This window comes from Hyposmocoma kahamanoa, unplaced genomic scaffold, assembly GCF_003589595.1.
Source record: "Hyposmocoma kahamanoa isolate Upper Pololo Valley unplaced genomic scaffold, ASM358959v1 63, whole genome shotgun sequence".
Classification (NCBI taxonomy): Eukaryota; Metazoa; Arthropoda; class Insecta; order Lepidoptera; family Cosmopterigidae; genus Hyposmocoma; species Hyposmocoma kahamanoa.
The window spans coordinates 13,317,081-13,329,697 of NW_020653851.1; the positions used below are offsets into that span (position 1 = coordinate 13,317,081).

Consider the following 12,617-nt stretch of genomic DNA (forward strand, 5'->3'; position numbering starts at 1 on the left):
TTTTCCAGGATGTTCAGTCCTATTTTATAATAATATTTAATAAAGATTTAGACTTAAGTTGATAAACCCATTTGCCTGTATTTTCACCTGCACCCTTACTGGTACCTAACTAACTGGCGGCAGAAATAGGTGAAGTGATTATTCTTATCCTTTCCGTACTAGAGGCGGCCAGTTTATAATTAGATGTAACATAGAAGAAGTTAACCTTTGTTAAATAAAGTCTCAGCGCAATTTGTCTAATAAGTGGGCTTTTTGAATATACAGCCTTTTTGTTATTTATTTATCATAACTACATGATCCGTCTTCTTCATAGAAAAAAAATTGCAAACATTTTTCGCTTTCGGTTAATAACAGTAAAGACACGGATGATTAAAGCTGAAACAATTTAAAAAAAAAAGAGAAATTTTGATTGATTGATCATTCAACATGTTTTATTGTCACTTTAGCGACCAAAATACAGCCCATGAGATGGCAAAGGTCGTAAGTGAAGCGATTCAAAAGTACAGACGAATGCCCGCCGCGTCCATAATAACTGGCCTAGCCTGGTACCGCGGTTTGCTCTCTCTAGATCCGATTTTGTAAAAAGGTGACGCTTGTCTTCAATTCTGACTTTATATGTGTTTCCCAAAAGTTTAAAAATTTCGCAAACTGTACTCAATATATATCAGGATATATTTAGACGAATGCTAAAAAAGGTTGAATTATGATAACAAGGTTCATTTATGCCACTTGCACTGCCCACATAAATACACACATCAAAAGTGTCTAGGGATCAAGTACGTTTAAGAGTATTGCTGCAATTAGGGTTAATTATATTAACTTTTTTGTATCGCTATTGATAGTTTTTAGTGAGTTTTAACATTTAAATAAGGAATATTGTTTAAAATTCGATAATAAGAAGAAAATCGATTGTCAATGTGGTTTTATATAAAAATGAGTTATAGCGTTTTGACAAAATCATTACAATATCTGCATCGGAACCGAAACAATTTACATTATTATGGAGAGACGACATCATTTAACCCGAGAAGTGATGATGCGAGCCGTCGGAATGTTGGAAGCTGGTTCCAGGCAACGTGCTGTGGCTTTCACTCTTAACACTACACAGAGCGTCATAAGTCGCCTCTGGACGCGCTATCGCATGACGGGCAGCGTGGCCGAGCGACATGGAGGACGATCTCGCATCACGACTCGCAGACAGGACCGGTATATCCAAAATACTGCTCGACGGAATCGTACCATGACCGCCATGATGTTGGTTACGAGGCTCCACAGCTCCTCAGGCTTGCTAATAAGCGATCAAACAATCCGAAATCGTTTACGTGAAGTGGGTCTGCGATCCCGAAGGCCGCTCAGAGTTCCACCTATTGCACCCTGCAATCGCAGGACCCGTTTACGATGGGCTCGCGAACACAGAAACTGGGAGGAAGAAGACTGGCGCTATGTGTGCTTTTCGGATGAATCCCGCTTCGGTATGAGACCGGATACAAGACGTACTCGAGTTTGGAGAACATCTGGACGTCATGAACGTTTGAGATATTGTCAGGAAGTTCATCCATATGGTGGGGGAACAATAATGATATGGGCCGGTATTTGGATCGGCGGAAGAACCGATCTCATTTGGATCAGGGGTAACCTCAATGCTCAAGTTTACGCAGAGAGGATTGTTTCAGATGTTATCATCCCTTTGCGAGGCCAGTTGGGTGATTCATTTCAACTAATGCATGACAACGCACGTCCACACACGGCTAGAGTCGTAACACGCATTCTTGCCGAAGCTCGTATCAACGTTCTGCCGTGGCCTGCTCAATCGCCAGACCTCAATCCAATTGAGCACGCATGGGATATGCTTCAAAGAAGAGCTGTGCCGAGTATGCATACCGTACATACTCTACAACAATATTTTGGCGGCCATTCCTCAAAGTGATTTTGATGAACTCATCTTAAGCATGCCAAATCGCTGTAATTGTGTGATTCGTGTTAATGGTGGAAATACAGATTATTAATTTTCTTATCTTTACAATAAAAATGAGCAAAATCATGATTTTCGCCATTTTTTTGTCATTTCATTGACGCCGTTAATTTGAGTTTTTTCCCACAATTTGCAAAAACATCAATTTTAGTTTATTTTAATTAAATATAGGGGTAAACGGTTAAATAAAACATAAGCATTAAAGTAAGAAGTCGTCCTGGAAGACTGGATTTGGTAAATATTGCTTAAATAATTTTTATTTCAAAAATATTCACTTGATCCCTAGACACTTTTGATGTGTGTATTTTATACTAAAACTTTTAACGAAAATCAATAGACGATTGAAGCCATTCTTTTTTTAAATTATACGTTCTGGCACGTTCTGGTATTTCGATAACTCCAATCATTGACCTACCAATCAATGCCTCCAATGAATACTACGCCAACTTAATTTGTTTTGTTTCTTTTTTTTTCACAAAATTTGAGGACCTTTATATTAGTAAATAAATAAGGGCGTTTAAAATTAAAAACAGAAAATGACCAAAAATTTAGTTGGTGTAATATTCATTGGAGATAGCGATTTGTGGACAGTAAACATTGTTCTCACATTTCTACCATTTTTAGCGGTCCTCTAAATATGGCAATGAGTGTCGTTAGTTAACCATTAGTAAACAACGGTTGTATAAGCAAAGTACGTAGTGTTTCTAATGAAGTACAATTAAGTAAATAGGTTTTTAAATAAATGAGGAGATTAATAAAATAACAACGTTCTTACCAGATCAAATTAGACTCTATTAAAAATAATGCATATTTTGATTTATATTATAAATAACTGAATAAACGATTAACATTAACGAACCCTTGGATAATCGGGATGACTCGATAAGGTAATTTCTGCGCTCGGTGTAGGTACTATTTATTAAAAAGTTTAAAGGCAGCTGAACAGGAAACAGTCGCCTCTGTATTGTATGACTAGCTTTCCATAATTACAATAGTGTTTGAGACAGTTTAGCCATTCGCTCTGTACGAAGAAATTCGATTCCAATTTGAATAGTAACTAATCTACTAATGTTGTGGTTCGTTGGTTCAAAAATTTAATTTCGTTCAAAATATTCCAACTTCATTCAGTCAATAAAACATTATCAATTTAATTAATATAATAAAAAAATAATAAATTTACTACATAATTTGAATAAATATAACAAACTACGAAATACAAAAATTACTTGCAATTACGTTTTTTTTCCAAACGACCATGAAGTCATGACGTTTGTGTGACTGAGACAGATCTCGGTCACACAAGCGTCATGACTGATAGAGATAGCAATAACATTGATAGTAGCATTAGAGCTCTTTTGAAAAGATTCGTTTAGGGAAGTATTGCCACCTTACCTATTTCTGCCGCCAACCAATAATGTGAGTATTATTACATTCCGGTTTTGAAGGGTAAGGGGGATGGGACTTGTCAACTTATGTTTCAGGGTGGCGGGCGCAGAGGCAGTGCCCCTCAGATCTTTGCGATATAAAACTCTGAGTAGCATTGCAGTTGCTATGGATAGGCGTGTCGCTTACCACCAGGCCCATGACTTGTTCGTCCTGTCACTTGACATCATAAGAAAAAATGATATACCTCTCTAACGCAGCCATACTAAAACATTATTTTTAAAATATCATGTACTCTATTAATCGATACTACACTTTAAACACTGTGGAAATTATTGGACTGTAAATGCGTCGTCCCCAAATAGCAATGGCCTAGCTTGGCGGACCATAGTCCAAACCCCCGTGTGTGGGACGCGTAATGGGTTGATGATGTGTTTGCACTGGCTCTAAAAGTCTTCATCAAAGTCATCCCGTATAAACCGTTTATCTACAATACGAATAATTTAGCGATTCCTTCATCTCAATCAACGTTTAATTCTAAGTTCTATCTATGTATTTCTAACGCCATACGTTTAGGTCCCATATATCTATACCCTAGTTAAACTATACCCACGGAAATACAGTTTTTATTTTTTACTCGTTATGGATAATTTATTTCGTAGAGGTCTATATTGATGGCGTTCATTATTCTTCCTCGCCTTCTGTTTCCGCATCGGAAATATCCGTGATGCAATCTTGTTCTAGAGACTTCACTTTTAAGAAGTCCATGGTATGTGGTCCTGAAAAAAAAGTACTAATATTAAACTGGATGATGTAGGTTTCCTCTATACAAGGCCGTTTAATAATCAACGTGTGACCTAACCTTAGAGAAAGTAAAAGAAAGTCTCGATCCACATAATTTATTTACAAGTAGAAACGTAAATGCTGTAACGATAAAGGAATAAAATGATGTATAAAGTACAATCAGTGCTTATAAAACACTTCCTAATAATCCAGACAACACTCGTCCCAAAAGGGCCTATATATCTGAGTGATAATTACATAAAGAACAATACATAAAAACAAGAATTATACTTATTATTATTTAAATTTTACTAAGGAAATTTTACAAAGGATATCTATATGATTTAAAAACAGTAAATTACGTGAGGTTTGACTTTTACATGAGGGTGATTTATAAGCACGTTTTCTTGCTTCGGCGAAAATTTTCTATGTAGATCTTTGTATCTATTGAGTTTTTTCGGTTTTCGACACCATAAGCGACATCTGTGGGAGATTTATGAACCTTCTCACTCAGCCGGTAACTTTCTGAGCATATTGAGGTAATACAGCATAATGAGTACCTATAAGTTGCATAATGAAATTCGTATCGAATAAATGCGCCCTAACGTGATTTACAATTTATGCGCGTATTACTCGGAATCTGTCCCAAACAAGTACCTACGACGGTAGTGCTTATACCTAGAACGGCAGTATCATTAGCGTAATAAATAATTGTATACCGTATATTAGGTTTATTGTGTTACAACTATATTACAACTATATTAGGTTTATTGTGTTACAATAAACCTAATTGCCTTGGCTTAGTAATCCAAACAGGATCTCATTTTATATTATTTCAGCGGAAAACACAGTTGCTGATCATTGCATCCGTGTCACAGGCTTTATGTATCTATAACTCTCCAAAGCATTGGATTGATTCTCAAGTGGGTAGATACTCAAGAGCGTATTCTCAAGTAAACAGACCGTAGTGGAATAATTTTCAATAGCACCTATTGGATAATCTAATAAGCGACGTAACCTAACAGTCACATGTCTTATATCGATTTTCTTAATCCATTGTCTTGTATTAAAGCTATATAGTATCGGGATGACATAAGTATGCATACTTACATTAAAGGTGCACTTTAACTTTTGTTACTGTAATTGCTGAACTAAATTGTTATTCTAAGTACTTAATAACTCATCATAATAGAATTTCCTTTGACATTTTATAGTTCAAGTTTTTCTTTGTCTTCGACAATAATCAGAGGTCAGAATGAGATCATAAAATGTTGATAATCATAAAATGTTGATAATGCGCGTTCAAAGGTACGTATGTAAAGATGTATGTCAGTAGGTACTTCATTTTCTATTCATCAAATTCACATATTTATCATAGAGGTCTAATTCTAAGTCACGCTTAAGCCTTAGGATTAGAGGAAAGCTCCATTATGTGGCCAACGCAATTCTGGATGCATTCTAACGGGTCCGCCAAATTACTTTTTTTTTTAAATGAAATTAAAAAAAAAACTACTGAATATTTTCTCAAATTTCTTTTTTTATTTGAAAGTACAATCCTTCCGGTTAATAATGAAAAATAATTTCATTCAAATGGCTGCCTCGGCTGGCCATGCAGTAGCCTACACGATCGGTCCAATTTTTAAGCACATTATCGATTGTGTGCAGCTGTATTTCACCAATGGCTTCACGAATATTGTCCTTTAAAGCGTCAATTGTCTCTGGCTTGTCGGCGTAACACTTATCTTTGACGGCACCCCACAAATAATAGTCCAACGGTGTCAAATCGCAGCTCCGAGGTGGCCAAACGTCATCAGCTCTGCGGCTGATAATGCGATCTTCAAAAACAGGGCGCAAAACATTGAGTGTAGCTTCGGCTGTGTGGCACGTAGCGCCGTCCTGTTGAAACCAAATGTTGCCAATATCCTCCTCTTCAATTTTTGTGAACAAAAATTCGTTCAACATGGCCCGATAACGATCGCCATTGACTGTAATGGCCACTCCTTGCTCATTTTCGAAGAAAAATGGCCCAGTTATGCCTCTGGACCAAAATCCGCACCAAACAGTGACTCGTTTTGGGTGCGTCGGCTTTTCAATGTATGCGTGCGGGTTTTCTGTGCCCCAAATGCGACAATTTTGCTTGTTTACATACCCGCCAAGATCAAAATGAGCTTCATCTGAAAAGATGATTTTTTTTGCAAAATCGGCATCTTCTGTAAGTCGATCGCAGGCCCACGTAGCGAAGCGAAAACGCATTGGATGGTCAGTTGGCTTCAACTCCTGAACCAATTGGACTTTGTATGGCGTCATACCAAGGTCTTTATGCAAAATTCGTCTCAATGATGTCTCCGAAATGTTCAATTGTTGAGAACGACGGTGAATTGATGTTGATGGCGCTTCACGCACACTTTCTGCCACAGCAGCAATATTCTCGGGTGTACGCACTGTTTTGGGCTTTTCACGCATTGGTTTATCGATGAGGATGCCAGTTTCTTTCACTTTTTTCACAAGATAACGAACATACGGAGCTGACGGTGCTTCTCTTCTTCCAAAATCCGTACGCAATTTTCTCACACATTCTGCAATATTACCATGATTTTCAAAGTAATGTCGCAATATTTCCCAGCGTTGTTCAAGCGTATACACAACCATATTCGTTCAGCGGAAGGATAAAACTAATTATCTGTCAAATCAAACATGAGCTAAGTGTTACTATTCACGAAATAAGCACTAGTTGAAAAAAAAAACGTTAGATGGCGGACCCTGTATTATCTTACATCTGGGATTTGAAAACCAAACTACACCATATAAACGTTCCTTATCAATGTTGAACCCTAATTGTACTGACCTTCAGTATAGACTGTATTAGCAGCAAAGTCCTGTATGGGCATTGGCGTTACACTACGGTCGGCACATGCAGCTCCATTCTCGTCCCCTTCGCCGTCGCTATCGATTATGATTTCCTCCTCTTCGCATTCTTCTATCTGCAAAGATTCCTTGAAAAAAAAAAACAATTTTACTTGGAGAAGAATTAAAACAATTTTAACTATGTAGAGCTAAAGGTATATAATAGCTCATAAGTATCTAATTGGACAGTTTTTTCAAATTTACTTAATAAGTCTTTATCGAGTTTTCCCATGGTTGACTATAAAGGGTCCGAAACGTTGGTATGTTTGAAAAAACAAATATACGCGTTTTAAATCCGAAAAATAGTTTCATTTCCTGTTAATAAGTCTTTATTAGAGAACACAAACTGTTGAACTTTCAGAGGCTATGTACAATAACATATATTATTAGCACATCATATTATTGTTAGCATATCTTAATACAATATGACTTATTATCCATCTGTACAATAAGTCAATTAGAGAAAATGGCAGAACAATTCTGCGTTTCTTATTATTTTCGACACGAACAAATACTTAATGGTTTGTTTTCATATATGTTACCGGTGCTAACCCTTCACAGTGACGCCGCATACCAACAGTGATTGTGAAAGACCAGTGAATCATTAGTAAAATTCCCAAAAGTGAAGTGTCGAAATTAAGGTTAATCCATGTAACGTTTTAGAGAACTCTCTCGCTCATCGCTGAAGCGAACCGGTCAATTAGCATAATTAGTTTTAAGGCAAACCTACGTAATACTTTCATTAATTAAATCTTGTAAAAGGACACAAATCGCCTTTTTAAAAACCTCCTTCCGGCACCTAGTTCCATAATTGGCGCAGTCGGTAGGACAGTGGCGAATCGGACCGAGTGATCCGAAAATCGATCGCCCGCGTCTGATAGTCGTTTCGTCGACAGTCGACTATCTCTACGAATCTACGAGAAGTACCGTTGGAGGAGTCTACAGTTTCCTGCGTTGAGGAGCACTACATCAAAAAATCGATGGGTGAAGTTATGCAGCGACTACTAGAACTGATTCTCGTCATGACCCAGAGCCTGGACCCAGTACAAGCCGACCACCTGACGGGGAACATCATACGACTTGACGACTTGTCTAACGGACCTGAATTACTACTCTTCAACTTAGGCAAAACAAAAATCATACCTCACCAACATTCCTTTCCACAAGAAATACACATCGATGAAATACAAAATCAAACTAACTCTCTTGAAACCCAGTTAACTGACTCTATCAGTCGTTTGTCTAAGAAAAACAATTTTATTTTCAAATTTCAATTCTTCCACCTCTTTAGTAAACTAAAACTAATAAAATCACGCCTAGAATCATTTGAATCTAAAAGATAAACACGTGGTCTAATCGATCCCTTGGGTACGATTATTAAAAGTATAACAGGTAATCTTGACCAAAATGACGCTCTAAGATTCGAAAACGCTATCAAAATTTTGCAAAAGATTGATCGAGCACTATCAGCGACGTTAAACAAACACATTAGTTTATTTCAAGATATGACTATTCAACATACTCAAACTCTAAACAACAAAAGTCATAATCAACAAAAGCTTAGGGGAGCTATTTCTTATCTTATGAATTCCTCAAAGGATGAGCATGTAATATAATATATTAAGACAATGCAACTTTTCAACGCGATTTCTGAAAATATTCAGGAGCTTCCTTTAGAAATAGATAGACTAGAAAATATTTTAGCATTTAGTCATACTTAATCTGTGCACCGTTCGATACTATCTATTAAGCAATTAGGCAACATAGTAAGCAAATTAAACACTTTATATAATTCGGATCAATTTCTTAACTTAGATACTAGATATCGAGTTTTTAGGTTTTCGCGATTGTTACACATAGGAAATGAAACTATTTTTCCGGATTTAAATCGCGTATATTTGTTTTTTCAAACAAACCGACGTTTCGGGCCCTTTACAGGTCATTAGATACTAGATATTACTATGATATGATTAGCTTAGGTTCTTATTTCATTGATAATAAAATAGTGATTCTTAAAATTCCCTATTTTATCTTCAACAACTTATAATCTTTACCGACTCTGCCCAGTCCCTAATAAAAATTCCCATATAATTTTGCCTCCATTCCCTTTCATAGTAACCAATTCCAAGGAATTCGTGTACATAGAGGCAGAATGCCCGAAGGTGAACTCTTGGAACATCTGCGAGCAGAAGTTCACACATCAAAAATGCGCACATCGAGACTGCATCTATCATCTCATATACCAGCGCGAAACAGAAAATCTATGCCCCCAACAGTGGTAACTCTTTTCAAAGAGGCACTACTGGAACTCGATAGTCAACATTACATCATGTCATTCCCAGAAGCCACAAAAGTTCAGATGTTCTGCGAAAATGAAAAATATAGCTCACTGAGCGGCAGTTATTTTGCAACGGTACCCAAAGATTGCAAAATTATAACAAAAGATTTGATAATCATTAATGCTGATGACAAAATTCGCGGTAACGCCGTCGAACTGATGCCAATCCCAACAATTACCACACCACTTATTAAGAATTTGCCACACTACAATTTCACAACGACTAATTTGGACAAATTGCACAATATTCAACACCAAGTTCTTATGGAAGCCCCGATAAAGATTGATAGCGTTGATCCTTCAAATATTTATATCATACGACAATACCGTTGTACATCGCTCTATTAAGTGCAGCTGTACTTAGTATTTTATATATACTGCGACACCGTCGCCGCCGTCAGATAGAAATTACTCAAACAACCCCTGAAACCAATATAAGGACTACGGAGATCTCTACACCCATGGAAGCTGAAAGGACATCTATGGAAGATCGTCAAGTCGCAATATTTGCTCTCAACCTTTGTAAATAGTTACTTGTCTAGGAGGGGAGGTGTTACCGGTGCTAACCCTTCACAAAGACGCCGCATACCAACAGTGATTGTGAAAGACCAGTGAATCATTGGTAAAATTCCCAAAAGTGAAGTGTCGAAATTAAGGTTAATCCATGTAACGTTTTAGAGAACACTCTCGCTCAACCGCTGAAGCGAACCGGTCAATTAGCATAAGTAGTTTTAAGGCAAACCTATGTAATTAAATCTTATAAAAGGACACAAATCGCCTTTTTAAAAACCTCCTTCCGGCGGCTAGTTCCGCAATTTATAGCATATTACAATTGTAAATGTTATTTGTTATAAATTGGTCTTAGCAAAATAATAATGTATATGAGCAATTTAATAGATAGTTTTATTCATTTCATTTACGTAGAATGTGAAATAGTACCTGGACATCAAACGATTGTTGCTTCTTTCTGAACTCTAATAGAGCTGATGAAGGCCCTTCCTTGCTATCAGAATTCATCAGCTTGAAATGACACGGAGAAGGAGTGCCCTGGCTTGGACCGCCCTCGTTCACTTGGAACCCAACCTCTAGGTTGAGTGGTAGATTTGGGTTGGCGGATGATCGTCGACGACGGACTCCGCATTCAGGTTCGTCATTCATGCTTCTTATCTGGGGGATAGATACGCGAATCAATTTTATTTTGTTGAGACGTTGTAGACCTATATTTTACAGAAGGTAAGTACTTATTTTTAACCGACTTAAAAAAAAGGAGGAGGGTTTCAATTCGACTGCATATTTTTTTTTGTATGTATGTCACGCTATAACTCCGGTATTTGTGAACCGATTTTCATGATTCTTTTTTTGTTGGAAAGAGGGTACCGCCATAGTGGTTGCATTTCATTTTGAAGAAAATCATCCATCTCTAAGGGTGGCTGATCACGCATGAACATTCATTTTTATAAATAGCGATTTTACTTAAGGAGCAATTATTTTAATGGTTGGTTCTCTCAATATACTTTCAGTAGTGAGTACCGATTTTTATTATCTCCTATGTCAAGTCCTGTATAGTGGCGAATTGTGAACCGAAAGTGGATATTTCAATAAAACTTGGGAAATGGATGTATTTCCGCGTACTTTTGAGGTCGGTTTTTTTAGTAGGTACTCTGTACTGAGATTATTAATGAATAGGTATAGGTTACGTAGACACAACTTCAGGCTATTCCAAAGTTACATTATTGAATACTTTGCTTAAAAACATCGTCTTCTATTAACATGTTACACTGGTGACAAAACTTATGTTGTTGTTTTGCCGCGTGTCGATATGATTTGTTTATATGACGATACTTATGTCATATAATTGGAAAAGAGAAAAAAACGGATTTCCTACTTTAACGCCTATAAATTCCACAAACGAGTAATTACTGGAATTTGAGTATTTAAATATAGGCATTCTAGTACGAGGTATCCAAATTACCAAGATCAAACCTATTTTGTTTTTCAGGAACGTATTATTTTTTTTCTAAACTTACCGGTTCTTTAAAACAGAGTCAGATGTTAAAACAATTTGATTGTATTCAAAATGATATAAATATAGTGACAATTAGTGGAGTGTACAAAAGCAGCTTGAACACTGGTGAGTGGGCCACTAAGTAGACCGAGTGACACGCTGAAACCTTATAAATATAATCTGCTATAGGTTCTGTTTTAGGGTTAACCAACATTTTAACACGTCAGGTTCGACGTGATTATAAAAATATTTTCATTGAAAATTCTAAATACCATGGTGTTTGAAAAAAGGCGAGAGTAGTATTGAACGTGTGAAAGACTGGTAGTACCTACTAGTACTAGCTAGTACCTATGTTCATAAATCAATAGACGTGAAGGAACAGGTAGCGCCTTATGTAACGATAGCCGCAAAGATTTCTGTGGCGCAACCGCCCTCTATACGTGGGGCGCACTATAAGTTTCCGGAATGAATAAGAAAAAAGTACTATAAATGGTCAGAAATGAATTTATAGTTTCTCAAAATATTCTCCGTTAGCGTTAATGCACTTTTTCATACGAATGAACCAATCTTGAAAACACTTATGCCACTCCTCCGTGACAATCTTTGAAACATATTTTTCATACTATTCGACAGACTCTTCAGGTGATGAAAATCGTTAACTGCGTTCTGGTTCTTAATTATTGGAAATAAATAAAAGTCACAAGGTGCCAGGTCGGAACTGTATACGGGATGGCTCATTAAGGTCAACGTTGTTCATCTTCAACAATTCATTTGTCTGTCTGGCCGTGTGAGAACTGGCGTTATCGTGGTGCAAGATGATACGGCGTTTACGGTTATTTTTACGGAGATTGTCAATAACTTCTGAGAAACAAATGGTCGTGTGCCAATCACTATTCACGGTACAACGATTCTCCAAAGCAACAGTAGCTACGTGTCCAGTTTTATTTAAAAAAGAAGCAATCATCCGCTTAGAGGTACTTTGCACGCGCATCACTTTGGTTGGTTTCGGCTCATTTCGAAAGACCCATACGCTCGATCGCTGTTTTGTTTTGGGGTCGTAACTATAAATCCATGTTTCGTCACCTGTTACTATGTCCCAAACCAAATTTGACGCCCCTTCGTTGAATTTGGTAAGCATGGCATTGCACCAAGAGACGCGATCCGTTTTTTGAGCCTCAGTCAAATTGTGTGGGATCTACCGAGAGCATAGCTGTTTCACACCCAAATATTTG

At 37.1% G+C, this 12,617-nt stretch overlaps 1 protein-coding gene across 1 annotated transcript; it reads right to left on the reverse strand.

Moving 5' to 3' along the window:
* Positions 1 to 3,998: 3,998 nt before the first annotated feature.
* LOC113230280 lies at positions 3,999 to 11,524 on the reverse strand. The gene is made up of 4 exons (XM_026464136.1): positions 11,408 to 11,524; positions 10,320 to 10,547; positions 6,984 to 7,131; positions 3,999 to 4,134 (listed from the first exon to the last, which is right to left on the reverse strand). The coding sequence occupies exons 2-4, from the start codon at positions 10,536 to 10,538 to the stop codon at positions 4,040 to 4,042; spliced, it is 462 nt and encodes a 153-aa protein (XP_026319921.1). The 5' UTR covers positions 10,539 to 10,547; positions 11,408 to 11,524; the 3' UTR covers positions 3,999 to 4,039.
* Positions 11,525 to 12,617: the final 1,093 nt, after the last annotated feature.

Coding starts and splice junctions, on each gene's coding strand:
- LOC113230280 (XM_026464136.1), bottom strand. CDS start 10,538: ATGAATGACGAACCTGAATGCGGAGTCCGTCGTCGACGATCATCCGCC. Junction 7,132..10,319: donor AACAATCGTTTGATGTCCAG/GTACTATTTCAC, acceptor TTTTTTTTCAAG/GAATCTTTGCAGATAGAAGA. Junction 4,135..6,983: donor TAATACAGTCTATACTGAAG/GTCAGTACAATT, acceptor CTTTTTTTTCAG/GACCACATACCATGGACTTC.